This window comes from Phycodurus eques, chromosome 19 (assembly GCF_024500275.1).
Source record: "Phycodurus eques isolate BA_2022a chromosome 19, UOR_Pequ_1.1, whole genome shotgun sequence".
Taxonomy (NCBI): domain Eukaryota; kingdom Metazoa; phylum Chordata; class Actinopteri; order Syngnathiformes; family Syngnathidae; genus Phycodurus; species Phycodurus eques.
In genome coordinates this window covers 10,984,734-11,001,515 of record NC_084543.1, presented here as the reverse complement: position 1 = coordinate 11,001,515, position 16,782 = coordinate 10,984,734, and the positions used below count along the sequence as shown (strand labels likewise).

At 41.2% G+C, this 16,782-nt stretch overlaps 3 protein-coding genes and 1 pseudogene across 5 annotated transcripts; 1 reads left to right on the top strand and 3 right to left on the bottom strand.

Moving 5' to 3' along the window:
* Positions 1-551: 551 nt before the first annotated feature.
* Positions 552-1,882, bottom strand: LOC133395271 (solute carrier family 2, facilitated glucose transporter member 11-like; annotated as a pseudogene).
* Positions 1,883-2,441: 559 nt separating this feature from the next.
* LOC133418075 (solute carrier family 2, facilitated glucose transporter member 11-like) lies at positions 2,442-5,076 on the bottom strand. Its single transcript, XM_061706429.1, has one exon. It carries the CDS (start codon positions 4,925-4,927, stop codon positions 3,314-3,316), a length of 1,614 nt encoding a protein of 537 aa, XP_061562413.1. The 5' UTR covers positions 4,928-5,076; the 3' UTR covers positions 2,442-3,313.
* Positions 5,077-5,381: 305 nt separating this feature from the next.
* On the top strand, positions 5,382-14,562 carry LOC133418159 (RNA-binding protein with serine-rich domain 1-like). Of its 3 annotated transcripts, XR_009770421.1 has the most exons (8): positions 5,382-5,501; positions 6,380-6,523; positions 6,647-6,799; positions 6,950-7,052; positions 8,479-8,632; positions 9,669-9,805; positions 9,880-10,060; positions 13,660-14,562. XR_009770421.1 is itself a non-coding variant. In XM_061706585.1 (7 exons), the coding sequence occupies exons 1-7, from the start codon at positions 5,482-5,484 to the stop codon at positions 9,952-9,954; spliced, it is 786 nt and encodes a 261-aa protein (XP_061562569.1). In that variant the 5' UTR covers positions 5,382-5,481; the 3' UTR covers positions 9,955-10,877. The 3 variants fall into 3 exon arrangements, 2 of the variants coding, with proteins under 2 accessions (XP_061562569.1, XP_061562570.1); XM_061706585.1 differs by lacking the exon at positions 13,660-14,562 and having other exon boundaries at positions 9,880-10,877; XM_061706586.1 differs by lacking the exon at positions 13,660-14,562 and having other exon boundaries at positions 9,664-9,805; positions 9,880-10,877.
* lcmt1 (leucine carboxyl methyltransferase 1) lies at positions 12,222-16,646 on the bottom strand. Its single transcript, XM_061706584.1, has 11 exons — positions 16,270-16,646; positions 16,104-16,195; positions 15,895-16,016; positions 15,741-15,817; positions 14,333-14,394; positions 14,134-14,236; positions 13,915-14,035; positions 13,704-13,805; positions 13,136-13,227; positions 12,563-12,660; positions 12,222-12,472 (listed from the first exon to the last, which is right to left on the bottom strand). Exons 1-11 carry the CDS (start codon positions 16,353-16,355, stop codon positions 12,450-12,452), a joined length of 978 nt encoding a protein of 325 aa, XP_061562568.1. The 5' UTR covers positions 16,356-16,646; the 3' UTR covers positions 12,222-12,449.
* Between the last annotated feature and the right edge of the window lie 136 nt (positions 16,647-16,782).

The following is a 16,782-nucleotide window of genomic DNA, read 5'->3' as shown; positions in this document are numbered from 1 at the left end:
ATGAGTGAAGGACCTTGAGTTGAACACTCTTCTGTAGCCACTCCTGAAACATGAATATGAAAATGCATCTTAATAAGTAAGGTTCATTGAGTGTGGAAAGTTAGTCAAAAGCCAAAACGTTAAACTTCACACAGATTAACTTGAATGGCTTATTTTCTAAAGAACAAACAGCTTGGAAACTTTTTCCATATCTTGTGAAATTATGCAAAGAATTTCTATTCTAAGTACTTTCTCCAGTTACATTTTGCATGAAATTATTATAGTATGTGACTAGTTCAGAAAATGAATCACCTTTTAATCATAAGAACCATTGAAAGAAAACAGGGACATCTAGTGGCTATTTAGAAAATGGCATACATAAAATTTAACATAAACCCCATTGGTCTTTTTGTATGCAAGAAAATTGGCCAGACAGCATTTGTACTTTCATAAATATATTCATTAATAGTAAATGACATTTAATAATACATTACTATTCATCTGTGATTATGTGAGAATGACAGGCCAAGATTATAGCCAAGGGTGATTGAAAGATCCTCTGTATGGACTTTCAGAAACTAGACTCAATGGTCATAACTGTAACTGTAATTCTCTAAATACAACTTAATGGGTGCATAAAAAGTCCGCAGGTCCCTTCAGTCTCCTTTCCCATGCTGACTTGATCCATTCTTGATCCTCACCAAGTTCTCTTACTTCTGTCCATTTTTTCGATCAAACATTGCCGTGATCTCAGCCAGGCTCTTGCCTTTCGTCTCTGGAAATGTGAGCCCCAAAAACACCGCCGACAGCGAACACACAGCCAAGAACGGCCAAAAGCAGAGTCTCCCCAGACTGCTGACGATTAAGTGAAAAATCATTGCCACCACGAGCACACTGAGCCACATTAGCGATCCGCCGACCATGTACGCCGCCGGCCGGGCCGACTGGTCAAAGATCTCCACAGGTAGGATGCCTGTCACACCTGCCGGGCCCAAGCCGAAGCCAAGGATGTTAACGAACATGCATACCATGCTGAGGGTAGGACATCCCTTCGACTCCTCGTTGTTGGAGTGTGAGGGCTACTGTGAAGACGACAGTCCAGCAAGACGTAAGAGTGTAAACCCCAACAAGAAGACACTTGCGGCCCACTCGTTCAATCAGGATGTTGCCTAGGATGGAAGCAGTCAGTTCAGATGCCCCTGTGCCAATGGTGGCATACTGGATTTTGTCTGCAGGGTTGCGTGCCTGAAGAAATATGTAGGACACATAGAAGTAGATGGAGTTATTGCCACTGCTTGCCACCATGAGCGTTCAGAGCTGGATTTGTAAATTAGGCTCCTTAAACAAGGGCCAGGGCGTCTTCGCAGAAGCTGCAGATCCAGGATCGGAGTACATCTTCTGTGCTTCAAGCATTTCCTTCATTTCATTCAAGTTGGAGCCACGCCATCACGGAGTCTCTCTTGTGCCCGGATGCACGCTTCACGGTCTCCTTTGTCAATGAGCAGATATCTGGAGCTTTCTGGGAACCAAGGTAGCGTGAGCATCTGGATCAACCCTGGAAGCATGTTGCTGGCTAGTAGGTAGGGCCAGATAGGTTCTGTTCCCAACACCACAGTCATTCCCACAACTTGACCTGAGAAAATTCCTAATGCAGTGAAGCCAGCTGAGGAAAAAGCCACAGCTCCCCTGACGTGTTTGGGGGCACTTTCCCCAAAGTACACTGGTTGGACATTCATACTGACACCAGAATTAATGCCCACTAGGAACTGAGCGAAGCTGATCATCTCAAAAGATCTTTAAGTATTTATCTGCAAGTATTTAAGTAGTAACACATTAAATCCTATTTCAGTGCTGCAGGCCTAGATTTACATTCATTTACTGGGTGGTTACACATAAACCACATATCCGTGGTGCGTAACTTAGCTTAATAAGAAATAAGATGGGTTGTGTGATGACCTTCAAAAGTACAAGTAAGGGAAATTTGACAAACACCCCACATTAAAAATGTAATAATACAAAAACAGTATCGATATTAAATACAAACCAGTTTGAGGGTGTCATTTAAAGTACTGGAACGAATAGCCACTTGAACAAATTTACTTAATCGACTATAACAAAAAAATTATTATCAACAATAATTCAATAATCGCCATTTTGTATATATTTTTTTAAAGGGATGGGAGAATCTCTGAATGTTCTGAAATCCTCTCTCAGTACTAGTGTTGTGCAGAATAATGCTGCCTGGCGGACTCGCCATATAGCTCAACATCCCAAAACAAAACGATGTTGTTCTTTAGCAAACTTTTAGATGAGACTGACAGCGCTTCTGATTTCAGATCTAATTTCATTTAAAAAGCCATTAACTATCCATCAATTCCACACAACCGGCCACATTTTTAACCTACACTACCTTCAAAAGAATTGGAACGGTGAGGCCAATCCTTGTATTTTTGCGATAGATTGAAAATATTGTGGTGAACATTAGAAGAGACCAACATTTCAGTTTTTTATTTCTATGTACTTACATCTGGATCTGACAAACAACTTGGTAGATACCACAATTTTTTTTTTAAATTCACCCATTTCAATGAGTGGAAATTTTAAAGTATTTAAAAGTATAACAACATGTGATTGACAGATGTGTTTTGTTACCCAGTTGTGTCCTATTAAACCATCGATTCATTCAATACTTCTGAATGTCTACACTTATTTTAGTTTCAGATCTGGGTTTTGCCTGTGAAGACTACAGTCATACTCATTATAGGTGGAACCAACATGAAAACCAGAAAGCTGTACTTGGGTTGAAAAACAAGTGCAAAACTAAGACAAAATTGAAACTCAAATTTGACCTTTTGAGCAATTACAGGTCATACTAATACAGCGACAGTATTTGGCAGAGGAAACAAACCATTGGCGTACTGCCATGTAAGTAACATACATTAATTGAATCGAACAAGGAAAGTAGTTGCCGACAAAGATCAGATGTAAATACGTTCCAATACTTCTATAAGTGGAATTTACAAAGAATCAAGTGGACTATTTATTGTCTTGCTGGTTTTCCAGTTTTACAATCATTGCAGCAACTGTAATGTCACGTTGTAGCCATATCAGTCAGGTGAGACTACAGTACAGTAGTTCTACTTCCAAAAGTGCATGCTTTAATAAATAAAATAATAAGACTTTTTTTCTACACCTTCCTGATTAGGTCACAAAGCATAAACCGAAGATTATTTTGGTAGAGATACAGCAAGCACTTCTGCATAGACTTTCATAAACCAATGATCAGAACACTGGGATTTTCTGTAAGATGCAGAAGACGCCCAGTTTCCTGAGTTCAGTCCTCATGGTCAAGATCTTCTGGGAAGAAAGTAAAGACTTCCTCCTGCTCAATGTGATCCTCCACCTGCTTTCCCTGCATCTTCCATCCGTTCTTTCTATCGAACTCTGCGGTGATCTCAGCCAGGCTCTTGCCTTTTGTCTCTGGGAACGTGAGCCCCAAAAACACAGCCGACAGCAAACACACAGCCAAGAACGGCAGGAAGCAGACGCTCCCCAGACTTCCGACAATGAAGGGAAACAACATTCCCACCAGGAGCAGACTGAGCCACATTAGCGATCCGGCAACCATGTACGCTGCCGGACGAGCCGACTGGTCAAAGATCTCTGCGGGCAGGATCCCTGTCACACCTGCAGGGCCCAAGCCGAAGCTCAGGATGTAGGCGAACACGCATACCATGCTGAGGGTGGACATCCCTTCGACTCCTCGTTGTTGCAGTGTGAGGGCTACTGTGAAGACGACAGTCCAGCAAGACATAAGAGTGTAGCCCCCAACAAGAAGACACTTGCGGCCCACTCGTTCAATCAGGAAGTTGCTCAGGATGGAAGCAGTCAGTTCAGATGCCCCTGTGCCAATGGTGGCATATTGGATTTTGTCTCTGGGGATGCCTGCCTTAAGAAATATGTAGGACGCGTAGAAGTAGATGGAGTCATTGCCACAGAGCATCATGGCACTGCTTGCCACCATGACCGTTCGGAGCTGGGATCGTAAGTTAGGATCCTTAAAAAGGGACCAGGGCGTCTTCGCAGAAGCTGCAGATCCAGGATTGGAATACCTCTGCTGTTCTTCAACTATTTCTTGTATTTCCAAAACTGGAGCCACGCCACCACGGAGTCTCTCTAGTGCCCGGATGCACGCTTCACGGTCTCCCTTGTCAATGAGCAGATATCTGGGGCTTTCCGGGAACCAAGGTAGCGTGAGCATCTGGATCAACCCTGGCAGCATGTTGCTGGCTAGTAGGTAGGGCCAGAGATGTTCGGTTCCCAACACCACAGTCAGCCCCACAACTTGACCTGAGAAAATCCCAAACGCCGTAAAAACAGCAGAGGAAAATGCCACAGCGCCCCTGAGGTGTTTGGGGGCGCTTTCCCCAAAGTACATAGGCTGGACATTCATACTGACCCCTGAGTTAATGCCCACTAGGAACCGAGCGAAGATGATCATCTCGAATGATTTTGCGTGCCTGCACAGCAGAACCAAAACAGCACCTACGAACAAAAATGAGTTGTTAAAAAGCAGAGAATTCTTCCTTCCAAAGCGGACCGCCATTGGTCCGGCTAGTAGGGCTCCGAGTAGACCTCCCAGAGGGAAAGCTGACACAATAAGAGTCCAAACCAAAGTGACGTGAGTAGTTTCCAAGGCAGTGCCGCAGCGTGCTGTGTATGTATTATTGATGAACGTCTGGATGTAGCTGGTGGGAGAGTTGATCATTGAAATATTGTATCCATACTGGAAGGTGCCTCCTATGGCAGCCGAGCACACAGTCAACGCGAGTGTTTTGGAACTTATTGCTTTGCTGGTTTCTTCTGGTTCCACAGTTCCCGTCGAACTTGATGCTTTGTCGGCTGCTTCTTGTGACGGTTCTCCTGCCGGCGGCTTCATGTGAGACATGGTAAGTACCACAAAGAGAAGCAAAACGCCTTCTTCTTCACAACACTACAGCACTAAACCTTGGTATCTTAAATGGCAGTTGAAATGCTGAACGTACCTTTGGCTTGTGGTAATGATTCTGCTGAGGGCGCCAGGTAAAATATTGTTTATCAAGGACAGCGACTTTGTAATGCACCTGGCTTTTATACTTCCCTCATTGTTAGCTGACAGGAGCAAACGCTCGTAAATTGTCCTCCTAATTTATTTTTAAAACTACTATAATACAACGTTATAATTTTAGGTTCTTATAGTTTACATATTGAAACATAATACGCGTAATAGATTGTGTAAGATAAAGTATTGATTCCTGTTAGAACAAATAGAGGAATTTTGTATAGCCGTTGTTACTGTTGCGCTATGCATCCTGATTGGGTTTGTTGTAATACGTAATCATAATGCGACTATTATTGCGGTGTGTAGTGGAAGGATGCATAAATGTAAGTAACCGCCGCTGTAACTTTCTTTTTTCCCTCGTGGAAAACTCTACAGACCAACCAAACGTGTCCTATTGAGGGATGAGTCTTGATTTACAAACGTGAGTCCATCTGCGGTGTTTATCAAGATAGTGGAAAGTACCTTGTTATTGCTAACATTGATGTACCGGGGAAAAGACAAAGTAACGTTTGATAAAAGCTCCTCTTTGTTTTATGTAACATTAACTGCAATCGCAAATGTATCAAGACATTTCTGTCGATTGTGTCTTATCTTTCCTTATTCATCTTATGCTGAGCGACTATTCGACTGTTTAATCACTGTTAAATGTGAACGTCTGAAAAGTCATACATAACTGACTGACATTTACAACAGTTGTCTACAATTGGAACAGTTTTGTCTACATACAGAAAATATTTAATTTCACTATGTTCACACATGCACTTGCCCATTTTTGTATTGGAAGTAGGGCTGCACGATTATGGCCAAAATAATAATCACGATTAATTTGATCGATATCGTAATCACGATTATTCCTCTGGTTGGGGGGGGGGGGATCCTTATTTGTATTGGAGTACTTTTTAACAAACAATATGTAACAGTTTTCAGTTCAAAGTTAATCTTTAAATAAGAATAATTGATAGAAAAATTAATGGACCCCAATAAATGCTACTTTAGCAAGGGCTAACTGAATAAAGTGCTATTACAAAGTGCAATCACGAATTGCAACTTCATTGAAGCAGCATGCGTTAACATTAGTAACATAGTTAGCACATGCGTTTGCCTCCATGTGGCTGGCTGATTAGGTTGCGGGCACTGCTGCAAATGAAGCACTTTTCATATGCAGCAGTGCCCACATTTAAAGAAAAATCGCAGACGATCATGCTTATTTAATCGTAGCAGCCAAAATTGTGATCATGATTAAAATTTGATTAATTGTGCACCCCTAATTGGAAGTCTAACAGAATTGTTGTCCAACAGGGCATCCTTACTAAACAAAAAGGAGGATGACAAGAGTAAGCAAGGACTTAAACAGAAATCAGGAGCCTCGAAAGATTGGCCTGAAAAAGACCAGGGCGGAGTGAAGAACCAAACACAACGCAGTGCTTCCAGTGGGAGTAGCAGGTCAGACCCTCTTTAGTTTAAAAAGATTAATGTGGAAATTGTTAAATACAACGATGAAAGCATCCTGATACACCTCAAGGATACCTGTGTGCAAAATTATTTTCCTTCCACTTGTTGGCCCAGCTCCAGCTCCAGTAGCGGCTCAGGTTCAAGTTCCAGCTCGTCCACAAGCTCTTCCGCCTCCAGTTCCTCTAGCTCCCGCTCTTCTTCCTCCTCGTCATCGACCTCGCCAAGCCCCATCCGCCAACGACACAACAGACAACGCTCCAGCTCAAAGTACAGAATTCCCCATTACATTTCAAACTAAGCAAGTAATGAATCCATTTACTTTAAGGGAAATATCTGATGCGCTCAGAACTTAACTAAATGATCTTATTGCAGTGTTTTTAGGACAAACTAACTGTACTGAACATTTCCTGACTACAGGTCCAAATTGGCCAAGAAAGATGATCGTGAACGGAGAAGGAGGAGTCCAGCTCCGAAACCCACCAAAGTTTACCTGGGCCGGCTAACAAGAAATGTAATCAAGGTGAGAGCCCCAACATACTGGAAACCGCTGGTTGAGTTATATAGAAAGATGAAACCTCTTAGTTTACTCAAAAATACAAAAGATAAAGTAACAACGGTATTTACATGTTTATAAAGGGGGTTCGAATTTCTTAAAAATGCTTGCGGTTTAATGCTGCATTTTGAAGGTGTGAAAGATACTTAAAAGTTCTGAACTTTGAAGTACAGCATGCCCGTCTCACAATTCTGATGTTTGGGGTATGAATCTCTGCTGGGGACTGTGTGGAGTTTCTTGTTCTCCCAGTGCGTGCATGGGTTTTCTCCAGGTACTCCGGCTTCCTCCCAAATTCCAAAACATGCATGGCAGGTGCATTGATTGTCTATATAAAAATGACAAATGATGTCACAGGTTTTGTCAGTAATGACATGTCAATGAGTTAAGGATTAAAGGCTCCAACTCAGCCGTGACCCTACTGAGCACAAGCGCTATAGAATATGGATGGATGATTTGAAATGTTTAAAATCGTAACGCTGTATCACAAGAACTTGAGTATTACAGGACCGTATTTCCTCAAATATGTGGCCGCTGTGCCGCACACGGATTACCTTCCAGGAAAATAAAATTGCAGGCGGTACGAGGTGGCTGTAATTACCTATACCATGAGATACACTTGTCACAAAAACTTAAGGATGTTCGGCTTTTGGGTGAAATTTCAGAATGAACCTAAAACGGATGATAACCTTTACACGTGAACTTAATTTGATCCTCCATAAACTTTTGAATGCAACTGTTCTGTGTATCAGTACTTTTCCCACAACTTGCTGTTCTCTTACAAGGAGCTGAATGGCAAAATTTACAACAGGTGTTGTTCCATGAATGAGACCAAGACGACGCCTAATTGATCAAGAGTACCTCGCCATTGCAAGCTTCAAACAGGATGTTCTCTGAGGGAAGTGGCCCCAGAGCTAACAGTGTCACTGGTTGTCATCAGCAGGTTGTAACAGAGGTACGGAATGACTGGGAGAGTTACGGAAAGGCATAGATGTGGAGTCTTTGGTCGATTCAGGGATGAAACACCTGTTGTGAATTTTTAATTTGAGCTGCTTGGTAGGGATCAGCGAGTTGTGGAAAAAGTACTGCAACATTCGACAAGTGCATTCAAAATGTCAGAGGTCAAATTAGGTTATACTGCATTTTAGATTTATCCTGAAATTTCCCCCGAAAGCCGAATATCCCTGACTTTCTGTGAGTAGTGTATCATGTCACATTAGCAGGGCTTACTAGAACACACAACCCACAGAGTCAACATGACATCTGTAAAGTTAGAGCAGAGTGTACAGTAAAGAGCCAAACAAACATCTTAACCATTGATCTTGAAAGTGCATGATATTACGGTAATCTGGATTTTGGAAAGGTGCTTTAGCGCTGTCTCTTTGCCATGTGAAAGGAACACATTCAGGAGATCTTCTCCACCTACGGCAAGATCAAGATGATTGACATGCCCATGAACCGCGTTCACCCTCATCTGTCCAAGGGCTATGCCTACATAGAGTTCGAGACCCCCGAAGAAGCAGAGAAGGCACTCATACACATGGATGGAGGTACATGGTACAAGTCATGGAACAACACCTGTTCCCCTTATTGCTCAGTGACTGTTTTTTGTCAATGTCTTTATGTCTCAAAAGTGTTCTCTGTCAATTGACTGTTGTCGTACTAGAGCGGCTCCAACTACCGGAAACAAATTCCTTGTGTGTTTTTTGGACATACTTGGCAAATAAAGATGATTCTGATACTGAAACTTGTGCAGTGGGATTTAAAGCCTGAATGGATGTTAACCTCAACCCTTGTTGGAGTTTACTTAACTTCTAGCTTGTTTGTGGCCATTTTTAGCCACATACGTAATTAAATTTATAACATTTTCTTTTTTTTGCTGCTTTTACTACATAAGGGTTAAACTAAAATTAGTTATTTTCATTAGTATAACTTTCCATTCATTTGTATTTTTAAACCTTCAAATTCCAGTTTGTTTTGCACAATGTGCACCCTGTTATTGTATGTGTATTCATATATATTACCACCTTTTGTTCTTATACGATACTGTTTTGCTACTAGTACAGTCTCATAGTTAGCAGAGGAAGGTTCCGCTTCTTAAATTAAAATGTAATTCTTCTCCACAGCCTGCAGAGGGCATTTCAACATCTTAAAATAATTTGCTCCATTTGTGTGCACTGCAGTGCACCATTGAACGCATCTTTCGGAAAATTAGAATATTCCATGAAATTGCTTTCTTGTTCAAAAATTGATAATTGTGTGATTTGGTAGTGTTGAATTTAGAAATAAACCAAATTTACCCAAATTATATTCAATCCAGTCAATGAGGAATTTCAAAAAAAAAAATTTTTAATCGGGTTTCAATTGGCTAAAAGAGAGAGTGCACAATGGTACAATTTGATGTAAACAGTTTATTATTGATCTTAAATTGGAAATGACACAATGAGACCAATAATCCCCACCCTTTGAAAGTTGCATTACAGTTGCATTAAACATCTTAAAAAAAACAACTGAGCGAGTTGGACACAAATGGCCAGCCTAGTGTGTTTAAAGGGATGTTGCCTTGTTGTAATCTTCTCAGGACAGATAGATGGTCAGGAGATTACAGTCATAGCCGTCCTGACTCCTACAGTGCGCGCTCCACCTCGGAGGATGTCCCCTCCCCGCAGAATGCCGCCTCCACCCCTGATGTGGCGACGCTCTCCGCCTCGGATGAGGAGAAGGTGAGCGGCAATTCTGAGGCTGGGTCACGCACCACCCTGCAGATGCATATCCAATAAATCGATTTTGTTTTCAGGTCTCCCAGGCGGCGCTCCCCGGTCCGACGCAGGTCCTGATCGCCAGGCCGCCGTTGCCACCGGTCCCGCTCTAGTCCCAACTCTTCCTGTTAGAGATCAATATATGACCCCAGAACACTCAAGACACTAAGAGAGACATTTCGTTGTCTGAATGCTGAGACGAGAATTCATACGCAATTGGTACGTCAACTTTATTTCCTTCCTGTTTTTTTGTCACTTCATAGCACCATTGGTCATTTGGAATTGACCAAGAAGAGTCCAGCTGTTACTTTTCCCAGTCCAATTATTAGATCAAAATTTGTATTTTTTTTTTTTTTGTGGGGGGTAACAACAACAGAAAAACAATAATGCCATGCCAAGCAATTCCGTAACATCCAATCCGATCGATCTTGGGTCACCCCGATTGTTGATAAATACTGACAGCTATGATCTATCAACCATTTAAAAACCATACTTCTTTGGCACTTTGGCTCCCATGTTTAGCATATCTTAGCATTTCCTTTTCAAAGTAATTGTCATGTCACGAACCAACTTGCTCTCTACCGGGTATTTGTGCTCATTTAATTCACTATTGCCATTTTGTGTTGCTAATCTTAATTTGTCATACATTATTCTGCTTTTCTATTTATGTTTTAGCTATTGTACATTGCATGGAAAATGAACCATTTTTCAAGAGCTGTACATTATAGTAACAATATGATGTGCCCTAACATCAACCTTGCATCTTTTTTTTTTTGTATTCATTACTTTTAAATGGCAGTATATTTTACTGTGAGTGTACCTATTGTTTAGAGATGACAATTGCATACTGACCAGAATAAGACTTCACGTGCGGCTATTTCAATCACGTTACTCTTTCGACCAGTTTGAATTTATTTTGAGAGAATGTTTTCTATAGTAGTAGACGTACAATCGGTGTGACATACTGTCATGTGTGTTCTTTCCAGTTTGGCACAAGTGCAATGTTGTTTTTTTGCGACTTGACAATAAAAGCGATGCCCAGTATGACTGGCAAGAGGCAGATTTTTCTTTCACACAGTATATCCTTCCACAAGTGAAAATTGCACACAAATTTCTGCGATTTGGGGTGGCTGGCTGTCCGTCTGAAATCACTCAATTATTGCAATCATGACTTCAATGGAAATGCTCATGAGTTTAACTTATATTTATATTTTATATCTTATATTTCAGATATGAAATTTGAACTATTAGCTGAGTCATTAGGTTTCATGGAGAATAAGATGCATGCGACCCTTGTAACTAAAGTGAGTTTTTCTCCATGCAAAGCTGTTGACAACACAAGGGTCATCAGTTTGTGTCCATGCCTTATTTCTCATTCTAAATTATTTATTTTTAATATATGCTAAATTATCTTAGTCACTGATGGTGTAGTGGTACACTTGCCTGACTTTGGTGCGGGCACCGTGGGGTCAGTTCCCACTCTGTGACTGTGCGAATGTGAGTGTGAATGGTTGTCCGTGTCTATATGTGCCCTGCGACTGACTGGCGACCAGTTCAGGGTGTAGTTCGCCTTTCGCCAGAAGTCAGCTGGGATAGGCTCCAGTGCTCCGCGACCCTAACCAGGATAAGCGGTGTTGAAAATGGATGGATAAATTATCTTATTACATTAGGTGTACACCTTTATATTTACTTAAAAATGCATGAATATATTTACACACATCTGCACATTTTTGTTATACACAATATCCTGTCCATGGCGGTCCTGGATTAAATGCCGCCCTGTGCGATGCCCTTAGATTGCACACCCCTTCCCCACCCGGGGTCTCCTGCCGGCAGAATTATTGTCCCAAAACTATGCACCTCGTGCGATGCTGCCAAATTGCACAATGGGTGGGGGGTTGGAGTGCCGCTCCCCAGAAAATGTCACTCTGGGCGGCTGCCCAGATCAGAAACCGCCCCCGTTACTCTCTGAAGAATAATGACATTCTTTGGTTATACGGTTGCTATGGTGATTACCCATACTATGCTACACACAGCTGTATGTGGTTTATAAAACAAACTACCTTTTGTTATAGATTTAAAGAAAATTTGTGTGTGACATTAGTCATTTTGATGCAGAGAAATTTAGGGGGAAATAACTACAGAAAATGTATTCAAATATTTCTTTAAAACTAAACTGCATCGTTCTAAAGTAACATTTCATAACCAAATGCATTAAGAAGTACAGTGCATGTTTACCATTCAACTCTAATCTTATTGTGAGCATTTATTAAAAAGAGTAGTAGTGAGCAAATCATCAATAAATAGAAAATGGCACACAATTCTAAAAAAAAAGTTTTACATTCTTTTACTGTCCCACATGGATGAGTACGTTTAGAAATTAAATGTGAAGAGGTTTAATTGTCATGTCTGCAACTAACTAAAACAAATCCATTGGGTTTTGTGAGATAGCAAACAAAACACCAAATCCTCTTCACAGGTGTTCATCACAAGGCTTGTTGCACGTTGAAGAGGCGGTGGAACAAGTCCATGATACATGTGTGAAATCCAGACTACTACTTTTCCATTAAACATCTCCAGCTCATCCATTGCTGAAGTGGAGTTTCAGTCAAAACGCCAACTGTGACAGACCTGACAAAACAGAACATGGCTGGGCTTGTAAATGGGCCCAGTGGGGTGGTAGGGTTACAATCTGAGCTAAAGTAGTATATGCATCATTACCCAGACTGAGCTTGTCCTTGGTGGCCCAGCAGATGCTGTAGTGCTGAAGGAGTTGCTGCAATAACTCCTTCTCATCAAGGAACTCCAGTCGCTCGATTCTGCAATGAATAAGAGCAATACAGTTTGTCTATGTTGGAATATTTGTTTTTTGGGCTGTTTTGACTGAGACGTCCTTATCAAAACTGCCCTAGATTATATACATGTGGACCTGGGTGCTTTGCTCTGGGATGATGAGTCAATATATGCAGCTGTCCTTACGTTTTGGATTATATCATACGCTGCACACTGCATCAAATTAGTCTGTATGGCTGTTATCCCAGAAGTAAGTCTCTTCTAAAGATGATGCACAAGAAAGCCCATAGTTTGCTGAAGACCAGCAGGTTTAGGACATGGATTACCGGGACCATGTCCTCTGGTCTGATTAGACCAAGACAAATGTGTTTGGTCACATGGCTTAAAGCAAGTGTGGCTGCAATCAGGCAAGGAGTACAAAAAACTGTGCCTTGCCTACAGAGAGTCAGCCATGGTGGTGGGGTTGGTTGGCCAACATATACTGTGAAGAGTGCATACTACCTTGCCACATCATCCTGTGGAAGCATACTGTAAACCGCCACCATGTCCAGTGCGTTGGCATGATCCCAGCCAGACTTGAGAAATCGATCCTTCTGCAAACGGTTTTTACAGGAGACACATTATGAGAATTGACACTTTAATTCCCTGGAGGGTCTGCCCACCTATCAAGTGTGACATTACACAATTTACACAAGTAAATCTTTCATCTACTCATTTCTGAAAATGAGACTGTCAGCGAGCTGTTCTGTACTTTGGCCTAATTTACATAAACTGCAACAAGGTTCTCAGAACATGATTGATGATATGGTTACATTAGCCAGTAGTGGCTTTGCGCATTCACAATTCATTGGCAGTCTGAACAACAGGTGTGTGAAAGCCACACTTGCTATTTGCATGCGACGGAAGTGCCCCACCCACAGCATCCTTGGCTATTAAGTGTGCTATATCTTTCTGAAACCTATTTTGACTGAATATTGTTATAGTGAAACCTGATAAGTCTTTGAAATTGTGTGACTCCTGTTTAGACCCATCAGTGTGTTGTGTTGGATGAGGAACTGTTGGAGATCACCTGAGAGTCCAGAGATCGGCAGACCTCAACCCCTGCCAGTGTGCACTGACGTCGCTGCAGGTTCTCTATCATCACATGCCCAAAACGGTCACTCATGTTCACCTGGACATACACACAGCGAGATCATCTCAAGACAGTCTCACTTGACACTTCATTAGATACATGCTCAGTTTTGATTGACACTTTCAGAGAGGTACCATGTTGTGGTTACCTGTTCGTAGTTAATGAACATGGCAGTGTGAAAGGTATCTCCAGCCCAATGAACCAAACTGGATGACTGAGCTGGCGCCATGTAGACCAGCACACACTCTGAAAGCAGCAATGTGGGCAACCTTGAAAACAGAATTACAGTTTATCATTATCCACCATATTTAAATACATTTCAACATCTTCAACATGGAGATGAAACCCACATTTCATCCTCACATACTCTGGGTTAAGATGGAACTTCTTCAGTTTTTCATCCAAAGTAGCGATGTCTCTGAGGTCCGCACCGATGATGCAATATCGATCCGAGTCAAGGCTGTGAGCGTCTGAGGAAATAAACACACAATAATATTGATTGCTAATATTTGCTGAAAACCAATGAGATGTAACTTAATGACATGGACATGAGCTTTGAGGTTTACCTAGTAGCAAGGAATCTGTTGAATGGGTTTCGATGATGGGCTTGGATAATTGTGGTTTTGTCCTAGTTACATGAAATAAACATGACAATGCAAAAATATAACTGCACTGTCAAAAACAAACAGATCAACCTACAAGATTGTATAATTCATGATGTTTGAGAGTTGAGTGACCTGATTTACGAGTTTTTCAAGATACAAGCATTCATTCAATCGATTTTCTTTTTTTTGTTGCTTTGACTTGAGAGCACAAACTTGAGATATGAGCACTGTATGGTGGCAGTGAACGCAAGCAGCAGTTTGGCAAATAGTGAACAAGTCATTAAAAACGAGGCTTTGATCTGTTGTATGCCAGTCCCAGTTGGACGTTTATCGTCAAACTAAACATTAAAACAAAAGAACTGTCAAACAACAGCCAAAAGAAAGGCCTCGCCAGCTTAATGCTAACGCTAATTATATATAATATTGTGGTGCTTTAGCCCTTCAAGCAACAGACTGAACACAAATTGCTCAACAACAGCATGTAGACAATATAACAGTACTCACAGTCATATACTCTATCCTTTGTGTAAAAGGACTAATATGTCGTTACTGATGAGCTCAGAGAGGATTTGAGACATTATTATGAATCCATTAGTTGTACGCAGCACATGCCCTGGTGCAATATGACTGGCTGCTGCAAAGAGGCTAGAACTCAAGTGGGATTCATATGTTCTCATGCATCTGTCTTACACTGCCCCCAGGTGGCCAAAGCAGGCAGACCAGAAGGAGCAGCATTTAATTGATGCAGCGTGCCAAAAACTCTTTTTAATTCTATTTAATTTCATAATTACTGTATGGGTCTATAAAGTACAATATTGTGGGGTACTAGTCTTCCTAATCAAAATACAAATTACAAAATGTTTATTGTTTTTTGGAGGGGAAGGCTGAAACATAAATGAGATTTCCATTCATTTGCAATTGAAAAAAGATGGTTTGAGATAAGAGTGTTTTGAGTTACAAACATGGTCACAGAACAAATTAAACTCATATCTCAATGCACCACTGTAATGTTCAAGTTCATACATCACCATAGCGATTCTAATCAATTCACTTTAATTAATAATTGTATTGAGAGTGCCAGTAGTTCCTTTGGACTATTTTAATTAACACAGAGCTACAGTATTCATAGCTTTCCATTAATTGCTGTTTTTCAGAGAGGAACAAATATAAATTATTTGTAGTGAATAACTAATAATATTCTGACCAAGTAACGAGAAAAACTAGATAATGTCCCACGGTACACCTGATCTCTCACAGCACACTAATGTGCCACAGCACAATAGTTAGGACACAATGCTCTAATACATGCATGACTCATAATGTATCAGATAAAGATAAAACTATAAGCAAAACTACCTGTTTATCTTACTTTATATAGTGTATTTTCCTGGCCACAACAGTAGAAAAGTCAACTTCAAAATACTTCTTGGGCAAGAGGTCTTCATCCTGGAGCAATCACAAACCATCATCGTATGTCTTTGAAGTTTCCCATACATTTTGATGATGATCATTTGCAAACAGACCTTGAGTCTCCAGAATGTGGTATCCAGCCCGGCACCTAGGTTGATGACTTGACAATCACATTCTGTTTTCTTTATGAATGCATCAAGGAGATGGTTGACACCTTTAACACGGCCATAATAACCTGCCAGATAAGACAACAAACACTCTGATCAACACAACGCCAGGCTAGATAATATGACAATCATGAACATGATGAACATAATTGTACCTCTATTGATTTCAGGTGCCTTCCGCTCTCCCACCGATCTCACAAAATACTGGATGTAAGGGTCTTTCCAGTAGCCTTTACTAATGGCAAACCTAGAAAACATACATCATTAAACCTTCCGCAGGAACGTTACAGACCTCTGCAGGCTTCCAAGCACTAACTTCACCTTTTACACGCAGTGGCATCGTCACAAGTCGCCCTCACTGCTTCATCCGATGTATCCGTGTCTGTGAAGGGGTTCCGAGCTGCCATGAGCGAGCCTAAATGCGTCGTCTAAGTTATTTAAAACATCAAATACACCATTGCACTGTAGGCGGCTAGCTGCCAGGCTAACGACGCTAGCAGATTGTATTTATTACACAAAACTGGGACACTTGTAATTAAACGTAAACCCACTGTCAGTTTCCTCGCTTAAGAGAATAACGTGATCAACGCGATATTACTCAAAATAGACATCATTTAATAACAATTCAATGAAACACTCGTTGAGAATATCATGCTTGCAAATTGCTGGCTATGACGGTAAAGTTTGGACCGGAAATAATACGCGATTGCTTCTTCTTCATGGGCATATATCGGCGGTTGGCAACAAGCTATGAAGCGTATTACCGCTACCTACTGGTATGAAGTGTGGAACTACAGTATACGATCCAAAAAAAAAAAAAAAAAAGCTTGGTAA